The sequence below is a fragment of the Hylobates moloch genome, unplaced genomic scaffold, assembly GCF_009828535.3.
Source record: "Hylobates moloch isolate HMO894 unplaced genomic scaffold, HMol_V3 SCAFFOLD_1, whole genome shotgun sequence".
Lineage (NCBI taxonomy): Eukaryota > Metazoa > Chordata > Mammalia > Primates > Hylobatidae > Hylobates > Hylobates moloch.
The window spans coordinates 235,415,441-235,428,214 of NW_026652276.1; the positions used below are offsets into that span (position 1 = coordinate 235,415,441).

General features: G+C 40.7%; 1 protein-coding gene across 4 annotated transcripts in view; it reads right to left on the reverse strand.

Moving 5' to 3' along the window:
* Positions 1 to 12,774, reverse strand: part of PAXIP1 (PAX interacting protein 1) — a 60,068-nt gene that overhangs the window by 26,378 nt on the left and 20,916 nt on the right. For all 4 annotated transcript variants that reach the window (XM_058428370.1, XM_058428375.1, XM_058428383.1 and 1 more), the window contains exon 6: positions 5,222 to 5,857. In XM_058428370.1, coding sequence (XP_058284353.1) covers positions 5,222 to 5,857 — 636 coding nt within the window. The remainder of the gene's footprint in view (positions 1 to 5,221; positions 5,858 to 12,774) is intronic.

The following is a 12,774-nucleotide window of genomic DNA, read 5'->3' on the forward strand; positions in this document are numbered from 1 at the left end:
GTAACAGATTTTGGATTTAGTAATAAATAATGGAGTTTAGAATTGAAATAAGTAAAAATGAAGAGCTCGGGCACACCCATCTTTAAAATCACCTTATGTATGAGACATCTCTATAAGGAGATTCAAGACTTCAGAAACACCTGAGTGGAACTCTAAGCAGAAAACTGTCTTTTAAACAAAATAATAAGACAACTGTTTCATCTCCATATTTAAAAGTATTTTTAAAAATCCGGAAAAGAAGAGGGGAAAATTCACCCCACCATATGCCACCCCGTGGAGCCCAGCAGCATTTGGTGCTGTGCAAACACCCCCTAAGAAGCATGCACGTGTGGGGCACCTGCCTGCCTGGTGGGCACCAGCCATGAGCCCTACACGGCAAACTGCTGGGAACAGCGGCTGCCTCTTGAGAAGGTAAACAGCAATGAGGGGTGGGAGAGGGCTGAGAGTTTAATTGTTCACTCTGTCCTTCGGTATCATTTGAATTTTTGAATTTTGTACACATATTACTTTTTCACCCTCATATGTAAACAGCCCATGGAACTCTGAGGGATGGTAAAGAAATAAATGCCCGTCTGCAGGTGGACAGGGCTGAACCAGTCATTCACCACATGCTGCTCCCCGCCTCTCTGTACCTGCCAAGCCCAGGTGGAAGGGAGCTCAGGAACGGGCACAGGACCTAGACAAACACAGCAGCAGACATCGGACAGGACAGAGGCCAGAGGCTCCTATTTTTCAGATTGGCCAAGAGGACTCAGCATGGTCTGCTGCCTGCAGAAAGTGCTCCATCTGATCTCAGAGGGCTGAGGGACGCCTGGGTGGGACAGGAGGCAACTTACAGCTGTTTCTACTACGGGCTTGAGTTAAGATGGGTCCTCATCCACTGCTGACCCAGCCCATTAAGGGAGAAGAACAGATGGAGATTTAGGACAAGAGTCCCGGCTAGGAATGAAGATGGCCATTGGCCTGGAACCTTCTCCACTTGAGGCAGCAAGAAGTGCAGGCCTGGATGGAGAGGAGAAATCTGCAAGGCCAGCCATCGAAATGCCTCCCAAAACCCCTACCACATTCATCCGATCACTTTTTCAACCATCTGATCTGCCTCTGGCTGGAAACATGTTAGTCCTGGAGAACGTACGAAAAAGAATCTTAATTGCTCAATTACATAATTGTGCTATACTACAAACAATTCTGAATGAATGTCAAGTTTAAATTTTTCCATCACAACTGTCATAATCCTCATTTACATTACATTAATACTGAGTTACTGAATGCCATATACAGAAAGCATTATGATACACACCACATGGCTTCTAACCACTATAAATCTGCAATTTAAACAGGACTTTGATGGTAAGTTACGCCCTCCCTCCGAACAATCTAATGTTCAACTAAATCTGTCTCATATTTCTAAAGTTTCAGTCATTTTCTTCACATCTAGCAGTAAAATGTCCTTATGTTCTCTTGCATTGCGGAAAGTCTCTCAGAAAATCTCTGCAATTCTTCTCACTAGTGATCAAATCTATTCACTCACTAGAAATGGATGGAGCCTTCTCAGTTTTCCACCACTAGAGCACACAGCTAAGTATACCAAATTTGTCTCCTAAGGACAATTTCCAGTGCAGAGATGTGCCCAAACTCCCTACTGCAGGCAATTTTTCCATTTCAAAGTAAATTATTTTGTCTCTATATCCAAATACAAACTTAAGGAACTTTATATTTAAACCAACATCCACTGTATTTGAAAAACATAATAAGGCCAGGCACGGTGACTCACACCTATAATCCCAGCACTTTGGGAGGCTGAGGCAGGCGGATCACCTGAAGTCAGGAGTTCGAGACCAGCCTGGCCAACATGGCAAAAACCCGTCTCTAATAAAAATAAACATTAGCCAGGCATGGTGATGGGCACCTGTAATCCCAGCTACTCAGAAGGCTGAGGCAAGAGAATCGCCTAAGCCAGGGAGGTGCAGGTTGCAGTGAGCAGAAATCCCACCACTGCACTCCAGCCTGGGTGACAGAGTGAGACTGTCTCAAAAAACAACCAAAACATATATATTAGAAATAAGTAGTAACTAACCAGCAGTAACTGACTAACACTTTTTGACACCACAAATAAATGAAAAGCAAAGAACATTTCCTATTTCAAATGGATGACTTCTGTCCATAATTTCTCACCTAAAGAAAGTGAGAAAGTTGCATTTCTCGAAGTGCCAGCGGCTTCATCCATGATTTTTCAAACCAACCCTATGAGAGAGATCTTTACGGCCCATATCCCGCATATCCTACTGCTGAAAGGACAGGTCCACTGCGTGGTCCCAGTCTTCCTGCCAGGACTGGTCATCTTCTCAATTCCTCCACCTCAGCAGTATCATCACTCTTCTCATGTTTGAGGTCAAAAATGCTAGAATCCTCTTTGTCTCTAGCCTATCATTCTTTATGGCCTTTACTTTCTACCTGTCACGACATTCTCTGGCTCTCAGGATGACTGTGTGATCGTCACTCTGCTGCTCTGTGGCTGCGACTGTGCCCTGTGGCTTTATCCCACCCACCTGCCTGGACGCGGATGCGCAGGGACCAGGGCCGGCACCCTCAGCACTGGGCAGTGCTGGAGCTGCTCCTTCTGTGCATCTACCTTTTCCCTAAACTCGGCTGACCCCAGCTCTCTCATGGGCACCCATCTGGACAATCCCTGGCCTTGCAGCTCTTGGACCTCCCCATCTTGGTGGGCTTCTCCCCATTTCCTCAGCCACACATTCCCAACCACCCCCAAGACCCATGATCAGTGGCAGGCCTGTTTTCCTCCAGGACCCAACAAGGTAGCATGGAGCGGTGGGCACCGAAGCAGGCCCGAGAGCTCCTCTCTAACAGGCAGCTGCTGCTCAGCTACAAGGCACTGTCACCACCCAGGACTTGAGGAAGGCCAGCTCGGCATTTTATCAGGTATCCACCTCTCAAGCCAGAAACCCAAAGTCTTCCCTATCTATGAATCAACTATTTGAAAATCTTCTATTCTCCTCAAACCCGATGACCTTCTCCCTCTACTCACCTTCTCCCCCACCATCTTAACTGTCTGCTGTCTAACATCTAAAGGGCATGTTTGCCTCTATCTTACTCTGGATGCCAGCCAACCGCTGTCATCATCCCAAGAACCATGTACTACTAATACTTGCTGCTTAGGTGGAGGGGAGGGGAGACAAAGATTTTATCTGTCCCACAGCATTTCTAAACACTTTTTAAACCACTGCTATTATCATACCCAATAAAATGATCATTGTCAACATCACCTTATACCTATGCCATAGACCTTGAATTTCCCCGCTTCATCAACATCAAGCCTTTCCACTGAAAGTGGATGTGGAGAATACTGGATCCTGCTTCAGGTTGTTCCTATATGCTACAGAGCCATTTTTCTGGGACTCTCAGCTGTAATTATGAAATGAAAGTGTCCAGAACAAGGTGAAGCGGCAGACAGGGTGTCATCAACAGATGGAACAGCCCAGCTGGCTCTCAATGGTGGGGCTCCTCAGAGCCTGGCCTCAGACCCTCCTCTTGCTCTGCCCCACCTACTACACATCCTCACATCTGCTTCCATAGCTTCAGTCAGCCTTGTTTCCTCTGGTTCCACCACGTAGCAGACACCCCCTGCATGGATCAACCCAACACATCTGAAGAGAAACTTAGGTTCTTCAAACCTGCAGCTTTCCAGTGTCCCTTATCTCTGAAACAGCATCATCTTCCTTCACTCGCTCAAGCCAGAAAGCTGGATCCTCCCATTCATTTTTTTGTCTCTCAAACTCCACCTCTGTATCCTCTTAAGGGGCCTCTCTGCTTCACTCTTGCCCCTCTACGATCCACTGTTCACACAATACCTATCAGAGTACATCTCACCCCAACTCAAAGCCCAGTGGCTTCCTTCTAAGAAAGACCATACTCCTCACTATGGCCCCATATGGCAAAGCCCCTTTTAAATCCTTCCTAGAACTCATCCACCTTATGAAGTTCAAATTTCATTAACTTTCTTTTCTTAGAACTCAGCAAATTCATGCCCACATTTGGGTCTTCCTTTTGCCTGGGAAGTCTGTGTCCTCAGTTCTTCACATGGCCTCTCCTTGTCATTCAACCCTAATCTAAGTCACCTCCTGCCCAAGGTCCTTCTTGACCATCTCGTCTAAAATAGCCTCCTTTCCTTCACCTGCTATTAGGGGAGCCTGATTATTTTCTTTGAAACACCTTTCACCATCAACAGTCCTTTTGTTCATATTTCTCCACTTACTGTAGGTCTTCTCTACCTAAATTAGTTTTCTTATTCACAATTTTATCTCCAGTGCCCAGAAAAATGCAGAGTGGCCAATATACCACCTCAGCTACCTTCTTTCTGTCTTAAATAGAAATATACCTACTTAAAACATTTAAGGCCATGCGTGGTGGCTCACACCTGTAATCCCAGCATTCTGGGAGGCCGAGGTGGGTGGATCACCAGAGATCAAGAGTTCAAAACCAGCCTGGCCAACATGGTGAAATTCTGTCTCTACTAAAAATAAAAAAAAATAAAAATAAAAAAAAAATTAGCCAGGCATGGTGGCACATGCCCGTGATCCCAGCTACTTGGGAGGCTGAGGCAGGAGAATCATTTGAACCCAGGAGGTGGAGGTTGCAGTGCGCAGAGATCATACGACTGCACTCCAGCCTGGATGACAGAGTGAGACTCCATGTCAAAAAAAACAAAAAACAACAGCAACAAAACTTTAGATCCACTCTGTATCAATAAGCTCCATGCTATATAAACTGTAACCTGAAATCAAGCCTTCTTCAACAAATGCATGAATTTGTGCTATTTATTTACTACCATGAAGTTCATTTATAAGCAAATCAGGTACAGCTGGTAAACTTCATTATTCTAAGTAAGACTGGAAACCCTTCAACGGACAGTACTCCATCACTGACATCCTGGTTCTACTCAGCTGCTTTAAATCTTCAAGTTAACATATGCTGTTACCCTCTTTTTCAATGATCCTGAAATAAATATATATATATATACACACATACACACACACACACACACACACACACACACATACATACACAACAGTAAACAGGTTCTCACACAAATACTGCTTGTAAGTTATTTGGTCTGAAAAAGCAAAACCAATAACCTACATTGAAATAGACTGTGAAATCCAATTCTACAATATTCAAATTTTTTTCTGAAAGAGTGACTTACATGTGCTACATTTGATGGCCGGTTAATCTGCTGAATGTCAGCATTATTAGTAATATTCCTCAATGTCCGTACTGCTGGACTCCAGGTAGCTATCATTTCTGATCTTTCAGAACTTTGGAGGTTTTGTCCAGCAGCCATTAAATTACCCCGGACCTCAGGGGGCAAAATGTTACCTGGAACGGGTGGGACATTGGCACACAAGTTAATCAACCCAGGCTCCTTTCCCTGAGGCAGCCTGCGTTTTGCAGCAGCTAACTGTGGGACTTCAGCTGGGGTCCAGTTTAAATTTCTCTCTTGTTTTTCCGGTGATGAATCTGAAGAGTCATCAAACATTAATTCCCCTTTAGATTTTTCAGTGTTGGATTTAGGTGAAAACTGCTGGTCACCTGAAGGAGACCCTTCTTGAGAGCTGGCAGGGCTTGACTTCTCATCTGTACTACCCTCATTCTGAGACTCTTGTTCCTCATTTTCTACTTCCTCCTCCTCTTCCTCTTCCTCTTCTTCCTCTTCATAAATAATCAGACGAGGATGATAAAATGCTTCATCCTTTTTGGTTTTCTCTGATACGCAATCCAGAACCCAGTCAGGAGTCACAATTTTAATACTTGCTCGCTTTAAAGCACATTCGTATTTCTCCTACGAGGAAAGCAGAAACACACAAAACAAAGCTGCAAATTTTATCACATTTCCCACAATTATGCATTTTAGAAAAAACTCAGGAGAGGAATGCAGTTGAAATGTTGAGCAACTATTATTACAATTTTATACATAAGGAAAGTTTGATCTTTCAGAGAGGGGACATGAGGCGAAAGTGAAAAGGAACCATACAGCAGTGATCGTAGGAAGGTCTCACACCTGCAGTAGGAGTCTTAAAAGGCTTGGCTTAAAATTAACTTTTTAAAACAATATTTTAAGTACAAAAGTAGAGCTAGTAATCCTATGGAAAATTATGAAATGAATAATTGCTACCTAAGTTTTTACGATTGATAATATTTAGAAGCTTGGTTTTCCATGACAGTTAGTAAAGTAACAGCGTGGCAGAGTGCCGCCAATGCATCACGTACACTCATGGAGCATGGCTGACTTGGCTGACTTGCACAGGACAGCTCTATTCATGACCCAGTATTTATGGAGCTCATGCTACATGCCAAGCAGCACTAAGGGATGGAGACACAAAGGATGCAACAAGTCTCTGACCTAACAAGGCTCACAATTTGGTTCTAAAGAGACATTAAATACGGAATGCAAATACAATATAAAACCAGTGCTGAATGATGGTGGTGACAGACTGGAAGGGAATCTCATCAACGTAAGCTGGAGGACGTGAGGAAAGCCCCGTTGAAAGGTGAGCTTTAGCTGGGGCACAAATGATGACAATTTGCACAGTTAGAATGAAAGCAGAAAATACAGCCCAATGGAAAAGACGTGTCCGGAGTAGTATGTACAGCAAGCTAACAGAGGCCTCTCCTGTGGTAAAGGGTGCAGAGTGTGGAAGGCACGGGGGAAGGAATAACAAAGAAAGAGGAAATAAATAAAAAATGTTAAATAAGAGTAATATGACAATAAAGTAACCTTAAAATAAATGAGTTTGTAAATTTGGCTGTGCTTCTAAAAGCCTAACACATAACAGCAATTCTCTAGCAAACACATAATCAGGGCCCTAAACTCAACTCCATGTCCTGTTGCAGAGCCCCAAGGTGGCACTTGCAATTTCTGGGTGGAATAAGAGTCACATGCAATAGGGATGCAGGGCAGCAGCACAGAGAGGACAGCTGTCGGTCATTCAGTCCTGGCGAAGAACGCCAGGCATTGTCCACCTGGGAGATCCTTGCAAATAGTGAGCTCTGCACACAGCTCAGTGACTTAACTTGTGTTTGTGAAGTTGTTCTTTCTTAAACCTTTTTAAAATACAAGAAAAACCTAGTCATGGGAGATACCCATGAATAAGAAGCTAAGCAAAGGAAAATGAATGTAATCATAATCACACTGACTAGAGAGGACCACGATTAACATCTTTAGGGTATAAATTATTTTTGTTATAAATATATACATACATATATTAAAAGGGCAAAGGGAAAAAACATATAGTCATAGTGAACAAATACTTTATAATGTTCCTTTTTCACTTAATATATTGTGAACAACCTTTTCCTATGAAAAAATGTATACTTTGATGCTTTTGTTTTTAACTTTTTTATGTGCATTTTCAAACACGGACCAAATTAGAGACTAGTGGAATAAATCCCTTGTATCTGTCGCCCAGCTTCAATAACTGGCAACCTTTTACAAATCTTGCTTCTCCTGAACTTTGTTTACGGATCTCAAATTGATAAAGACTTTCTAAACCACCAAAATTATCACAGCAGCACAATGAACTATGATTCACCTCATCCTCAGGCCCTATTCAGATCTCCCCAGTCGTCTCAAACGCTTTTACAGTTTCCTCTTCGGTTGCACAGCTGTGTACCTTAGTTCATCCCCCAGTGTTAGCCAAGTGGTTGTTTCCAGTGTTTCACTACTATGAAAAACTGGAGTTATATTTTATGACAAATTCCTAGGTTTTGGTGTTGAGGTTTGAAAAGGAATACAGATTTAAGGCTTCATATCTCTAACTACACTTCCCTTCCCAAAAAGGCTATGTAAGAGTCCATCAATTTACCTATACCCTCGACAATAAAATGTCTTATTCTTTATCCTAAAAATCATGCTGTTCTTAAATATTTAAAAGCATAAAATGTTATATAGCTCTCCCCAGATGATAAATTTCTACTAGAGATTTTCAATTTCTGGACTACCCATTCCAGAAAAACCTATTTTAGGAAAATATGAAGTCCAGGTACACAGCAAAATATTTTTGAACCAATTAATACAAAAATATCGTCTGCTTGAATAACATATGACTATATGTAATATGGTTTACATATGATTTTTCCAAGTTAAAAAGATATTTGTTGAAATAATAAAATATGAAAAAAAGTTATTTGTAATTGTTTTAACAAATACCAAAAAACAAAACAAAACTATTGCCATGAAGAGGAGTCACTGAAAATTTTGGATATGAAAAAGATAATTTCACACTTAAAAGGCTGGGATCCAGTAGGCTCCTGAGTTCCTAGTTTGTATAGAATGCTGGCATTTCACATTTCAGAAATAGCTTGACTATTTCCTGTGGAAATCTAAGTAAAACACTTAGGTGAACAGCCTTACTATATTTCACTCAAGTTTTCTCTCACTCTTCACAAGATAGGTAGTTTTTAATCACTGAAAGACAGTAACTGTTTAAACAAAGATGATTTAAGAGGAAAGCAATGTTTAGATACCTTTGCCTGACCCAATTTATCAGCTAAATTATTCTAAATTTTGTATCCTCAAAACTTCTAACTCACTAAGGGCTAAGGACCTCGAGGGTCAACCATGTCCCCTCTCCCCAACAACTAATAACCATACCCCGTTTCTGTTGGTTTTAAGTTATAAATTCTTTCATTCTTCTCAATTTGAAACTTTTAAACTTCAAGAGTATAAAAGGTAGTTTTATTAGGCCATTTGCACAAGCTTTTGCTATGTGCTCATTAAAGAAAACAAAAACATTTACTTTAAAAAGAAATGTTATTTTTGTGTATAATCAGCTTGTCTCTAGCACTCATAAAACTTATAAATTAGAAGAAACTATTTAAATTCACCATATTAGGTTTACAAATTTATATCTGAATAGATTATAAAATACAATAATTTAAAGGAATGATAAAAATTCAGTCTTTTTAAAGGGATTTAATTTTTCAAATATTTGTGGTTATTGAGTTACATAAGCCACAAACATAACATAATTGTGAATCAAGAACATAATGGCTAATTATAATTACCATTAAATTAAAACCATTTTGGTTTTATAAATAGAAGACTATGCCAGAATATATGGTTCCTTCAGTTCATTTTATAGACTGGTGCTTCTCAGCCTTTAAGGAGTGAGTTAGAAAGAACCGGGGAAGAAGCGAGGTGAGGCAGGGAACACCATGCCATAGAAGGGTGCATGGCCTACCAGAATCCAACAGGAATGATGAAATACTATTGCCTTAAAGACAACAGACAGACATGAGCACAAAGTCCAACTGTCACTTTCTGATCCTGTGATCTTGGCTGAAACTAACTCAGTAACACTAAAGAAGAGCTGTTACCACTCCCTGAAGTTTTGGAAATTTGTGAGAGCCTGTTGTATTTGTCACAAAAGCTGGCTGGAAGGAAATGGTAGAGGGAATGCTAAGTCCTAGAATGATCAAGACAATGCTGCATAGTCGAGGAATTATCCTGCAAACATTCTGGTAACGTACCATCAGTCATACTAAAAAGTATCTGGAGGTATGTACTTAATTTTCCAGAAAAAAAAAAATCAAAGGAATTATTTCTAGCTTATTCAAAAATTTACTACAAGTTGGTTTTTTTTAATTGAATTTTATTGGAAACTGTCACTAACGGCAATGATCGCTTACCCTTTATGTCATCATTACAACAGATAGACATTAATTTTTTTTGCAGCTGCCATATTGAGGATTGTAATATATAAAAATATATGCTCATATATATGTTATACATATAAAAATATCTTTTTTTTTTTTTTGAAGCAGGGTCTCACTCTGTTGCCCAGGCTGGAGTGCAGTGGCGCAATCATGGCTCACTGCAGCCTCAACCTCCCAGGCTCAAGCAATCCTTCCATCTCAGCTTCCCAAGTAGCTAGGACCACAGGCGTGAGTCACCACATCCAGCTAATTTTTTATTTTTTGTAAAGATGGAGTATCACACGGCTGGGTGCAGTGGCTCACGCCTGTAATCCCAGCACTTTGGGAGGCCAAGGCAGGCAGATCACGAGGTCAGGAGATCAAGACCATCCTGGCTAACACGGTGAAACCCCGTCTCTACTAAAAATACAAAAAAAATTAGCCGGGCACAGTGGTGGGCGCCTGTAGTCCCACCTACTCAGGAGGCTGAGGCAGGAGAATGGTGTGCACCCAGGAGGCGGAGCTTGCAGTGAGCCGAGATAGTGCCACTGCAGTCCAGCACCTGGGCAAGAGAGCAAGATTCCGTCTCAAAAAAAAAAAAAAGATGGGGTCTCACTTTGTTGCCCAGGCTGGTCTCAAACTTCTGGGCTCAAGAGACCTCCCACCTCGGCCTCCCAAAGTGCTGGGATTTACAGGCGTGAGCCACCACTTCTGGCCCATGTAATATCTTACTACTTCATTGTCTTCTAGGGTAGTTATGCTTGAGCATTAAAAAATCCTGGATGTTTTTCATTATTAATTACCCTCTTTCTCTTTCTTTACATGTGGGCATTATGTTCTTAAAAATTAAGGGCTGGGCGTGGTGCTCACGTCTGTAATCCCAGCACTTTGAGAGGTCGAGGTGGGCAGATCACTTGAGGTCAGGAGTTCAAGACCAGCCCAGACAACATTTGGTCTCTACTAAAAATACAAAAATTAGTCGGGTGTGGTGGCACGCGCCTGTAATCCCAGCTACTTGGGATGCTGAGGCAGGAGAATTGTGTGAACCTGGGAGATGGAGGATGCAGTGAGCTGAGATTGTACCAGTGCACCCCAGCCTGGGCGACAGTGAGACTCTGTCTCAAGAAAAAAAAAATTACTTAGGAACAGTAATGTGTACAGAACGGGGTTAGAGAAAGGAGTGGTGGGTGTCTGTGTTTCAGTTTCCTCAAGGGGACAGCAGGACTTCCTTCACTGTATGCCACAAGCAGCACTGTACTGGCACTTAGTAAGTGCTCACTAATGGCTGCGTATTAGTGTTATTTTTATCACTGGCAAACACAAAATCTGCTTTTAACAAATATTTACCATTGCAGAAGAAACACAGTAAGCATTAAAATAGTAGTTCATTTTTCCCTATGTTGAATTAGTTCATGTAAAACTGGGAAATTAAAATTGGAAAAGCAAAAAAAGACTTATCTTTCTTTTCCAGTCCATAAATGAAATCAAGAATGAAGAACAAATATATTACATAAGACAATATTATAATTCCACTATTGACTTAGATAAGATAATCTCTGTATACATGCATAATACATTATATATAATATCATGTTTAGTACCAACTTTTAAAATATATGGAGTATTTGCTTTATCTAAATATAATTATAGTAGCATATTTGTTGTCTTATTTACAAGCACATTTTAGCCAAAGAAAACGATTACTTTTAAGTGCCTCTTTGTTGGGATAAATAAAGCTCAATTAAAGTATTTATATATAGACCTTATGACTTAGATTTGTTTTTCCTTCCAAATAAAAATTTTAAGATTCCATTTTTAGCTATACACTTAAAAAATTAGTCTAAAGTCAATAAATACTTTAAAATATATACTATATCCTAAAGCCCAAAGAGTTACTAAGGATTTCTCATCAAAACGTTTCGGAAGGTGAAAAAACGCTAAATTAAGGCACTAGTAAACGTCAAATCACAATTCAAAACAGCTTTGACAAACCCACTCTGTTCACACAGCGCCTCTTGAATTATCATTCTAACGCAGTGAAAAAAGCAAAAGCTTTCATTTCCCCTTCAAATTATGTAAAAATCAAATACATTTTTGCTATAAATCAACATTAATATAAAAAGAACCCACTATTTTAACCAAAGCATACTGTTTATGACTTAAATTGTCATGGAAAATATGTTTTTTACTTAAATTTTAGGAATCACATCATAAATTTTATATAATGCTTTCTAGAGAACAGTGGTTCTGAAACTTTAGTATGCATCAGAATCACCTACCAGAGAACTTGATCACACACTGACTGTTGGGCTCATTTGATTAGGTCTGGGAAGAGGCTAGACAGACTGCATTTCTTTTTGTTTTTTGAGACAGAGTATCACTCGGTCACCCAGACTGGAGTGCAGTGGTGTGATCTCGGCTCACTGCAACCTCCACTTCCTGGGTTCAAGGGATTCTCCTGCCTCAGCCTCCTGAGTAGCTGGGATTACAAGCGCATGCCACCATGCCTGGCTAATTTTTGCATTTTTAGTAGAGACGGGGTTTCTCCATGTTGGTCAGGCTGGTCTCGAACTCATGACCTCAACTGATTCACCCACCTCGGTCTCCCAAAGTGCTGGGATTACAGGCGTGAGCCACTGCGCCTGGCCAACAGGCTGCATTTCTAACAAGTCCCCAAGGAGGGCAGATGCTGCTGATCCCGGGCCTTACTTGTGGAAACAAAATCCATACAGCCACACCACTGCTCAAGGATGAGAGCCCTATGCTTATCAAGACAAAAGTCATTTTCGTATATTCCAGATTATGAAGAAAATATATCGAAAATTTCACCAAACGCATGTTTATAATCATACCTGATACGAGGTTCTTAAAAAAAATGGTGAAGGGAACTAAAAATACATTTTTTTAACAAATAAAAATGAACCAAAGTTTTACTGGATTTGAAAGGAAATTCTACAGATTAATAAAATTTTCCTGTTTTCCACATAAAATGAAGCCAAATTTCATAGTATTTAGAAGTTATATTTGGCTTACAATTTACAATCATCTCACATCTTTTGTGGA